This window comes from Engraulis encrasicolus, chromosome 13 (genome assembly GCF_034702125.1).
Source record: "Engraulis encrasicolus isolate BLACKSEA-1 chromosome 13, IST_EnEncr_1.0, whole genome shotgun sequence".
Taxonomy (NCBI): domain Eukaryota; kingdom Metazoa; phylum Chordata; class Actinopteri; order Clupeiformes; family Engraulidae; genus Engraulis; species Engraulis encrasicolus.
In genome coordinates, this window is record NC_085869.1 from 34,992,996 (window position 1) to 34,995,495 (window position 2,500).

A 2,500-nucleotide genomic window follows, 5' to 3' on the forward strand; every position below is an offset into this window, starting at 1 on the left:
TTTTTACAATTTAAGTCAATTGAAATGATGATGTCTGTCCTTGGGACAGCTGTTTTTACTGGGTGTGGGCAGGTTTATAGCCATGAAAAGTAATAAAATTACACTTAAATATTTCAAACGACTGTACATTTGTGTAACAGACCCCTGGATCTTTACCTGGATTCATTTTGTTCATGAAAATATAGTTTATTTTCATCAGAATTGGCAGTTTATTGCAGAGACATGTTTTAGCCGCTTTCTCAAGAATCAGTGATACACAAGAAGACAAGTATGCACGTACACACACAGGCACACATCACACACACATGCATGCACGCGTGCACACACACCAACGGATGCATGCACGCACGCACACACACAACTTCACTCGCCTGGAAACACACATAGACAGAAACACACTTTCAAATCTGGCCTTTAACACCTTCTGTTACAACAAAGAGGCCATGTCAAGCATCACTGTACATCAAACTGTACATCAAACACGCCCCATGTTCCCCAAGTGAAACACATGCATGCTTTCATGTCTTGTTCCTCTCTGTCAAACTCTCACACACACGCACACGCACACGCACACGCACACTCAAACACACACACACACACACACACACACACACACACACACACACACACATACACACACACACACACACACACACACACACACAAACACACAAATGCACACACACACACACACACACACACACACACACACACACACACACACACACGTCTTCTCAACCAAGATTAGCAACAACTAAGAAAGGGGAGGAAAGGAATTGCAGAGTGTCAGCAGCACACATGATCAAAAAACTAACAGGAAGCACACAGTCAGCAGTACTGAAGAACACACACATGTAGTGTGCATCTCAGGAGTTTAATTACACAACCCCTTTGAGGAGTAAGGAATTTCTAGAGGTTCTTCTAGAATTTTACTGGAACACTCTACAGCTCCCATAGACGTCTGTGCTAAAAATCTCGCAAAGACATTAAGACATCATAATGAGAACTCAAAATTTGGGCAAAATTCTAATCACATATTTGTGATGGTACTCCTCAAAGGGTTAAACAGCCCTCTCACACCGTAACACACACACACACACACACACACACACACACACACACACACACACACACACACACACACACACACACACACCCACACCCACACACACACACACACACACACACACACACACACACACACACACACACACAAGCACGCAAGCACGCATACACACACACCAGATGACACGAATGGAACTATGCAGTGACAGTGGTAAACAGTCAGATCAATTCAGCACTCAGGGCACCAGTCTTGGGCTTTATCAGATTGGGTTCATGTGTGCAGGTGTGTAGAGGTAGCGAGAGGGGCAGAGAGAGAGAGAGAGAGAGAGAGAGAGAGAGAGAGAGAGAGAGAGAGAGAGAGAGAGAGAGAGAGAGAGAGAGATAGAGACAGAGAGAGAGAGAGAGAGAGAGAGAGAGAGAGACAAAGACAGAGACAGAGACAGAGACAGAGACAGAGAGACAGAGAGAGGAAATGCGTGGCACGACCCCGAGTTGATTTCGTACCAGGGTATCTTGAGAGAGAGAGAGAGAGAGGGAGAGAAAGCGAGAGAGAGAGAGAGAGAGAGAGAGAGAGAGATAGAGAGAGAGGGGGAGAGAAAGAGTGAGAAAGAAAAAGACAGATATAAGGGGAGACGGGCCAAGAGTGTGTCACAGTATTGTGGCCAGATAAGCATCTTGCATTTGCCTTTGGAAACGTCAACAAAGCCACATGGAAGGCAGTGCCACAGCGTTCAGTCACCCCATGCATACTGCATTAGCAAGGATAGTATGGGGCTCCGGGGAAACTATTCAAAGTATCTATTGCTGTTTGATGGACAGGTGTCACTCACGCGATGGGGGTCGTATTCGGGGCCCCTGCGTCGGGGGTCCAGGTCGTCGTAGGCCGGGGCCGCCCCCTCCCTCTGGGCCTGGTGGTACTCGCGCCTCAGCTGCTGGATACGGTCCATACTGCTGCACACACACACACACACACACACACACACACACACACACACACACACACACACACACACACACGCACACGCACACGCACACACACACGCGCACACACACACACACACACACACACACACACACACAAAAGACAAGACATTTTAGCATAAGTAAGTTTCACATTGACAAGAACAGTCCTATATATCCATAGTACAGTCCACACTGCTACACACACACGCACGTACACACGCACGCACGCACGCACAATAAAAGACATCTTAGCCTTTACCATGGGTAAGTTTCACATTGACAAGAAGAATCCTATATATCCACAGATTTAATCTGTTAAGACATTGCTAATATTATACTTTTGGGGTTACCAAAACGGCAATGACCAGGTCGTACTAACGGCTCTGTCTGAAGTCATAATGTAGTACCATGACAGTGAAGTCTTTTCCATGACTATTACAGCGTTACGAGACCACACACCGACAGTTCTTGG

General features: G+C 46.4%; 2 protein-coding genes across 3 annotated transcripts in view; both read right to left on the reverse strand.

Moving 5' to 3' along the window:
- The window catches only part of LOC134460508 (partitioning defective 3 homolog B-like), a 108,427-nt gene extending 106,618 nt beyond the window's left edge, over positions 1-1,809 (reverse strand). Inside the window, exon 1 of the mRNA XM_063212893.1 lies at positions 1,805-1,809. Within this exon, the coding sequence (XP_063068963.1) occupies positions 1,805-1,809 (5 nt within the window). The remainder of the gene's footprint in view (positions 1-1,804) is intronic.
- Positions 1,767-2,500, reverse strand: part of LOC134461054 (partitioning defective 3 homolog B-like) — a 368,046-nt gene continuing 367,312 nt past the window's right edge. Inside the window, exon 22 of one of the 2 annotated variants that reach the window (XM_063213793.1) lies at positions 1,767-2,013. In XM_063213793.1, coding sequence (XP_063069863.1) covers positions 1,851-2,013 — 163 coding nt within the window. In that variant the 3' untranslated portion in view covers positions 1,767-1,850. Of the gene's footprint in view, positions 2,017-2,500 lie in introns of both variants that reach the window. The other variant, XM_063213792.1, reaches the window with a different exon arrangement.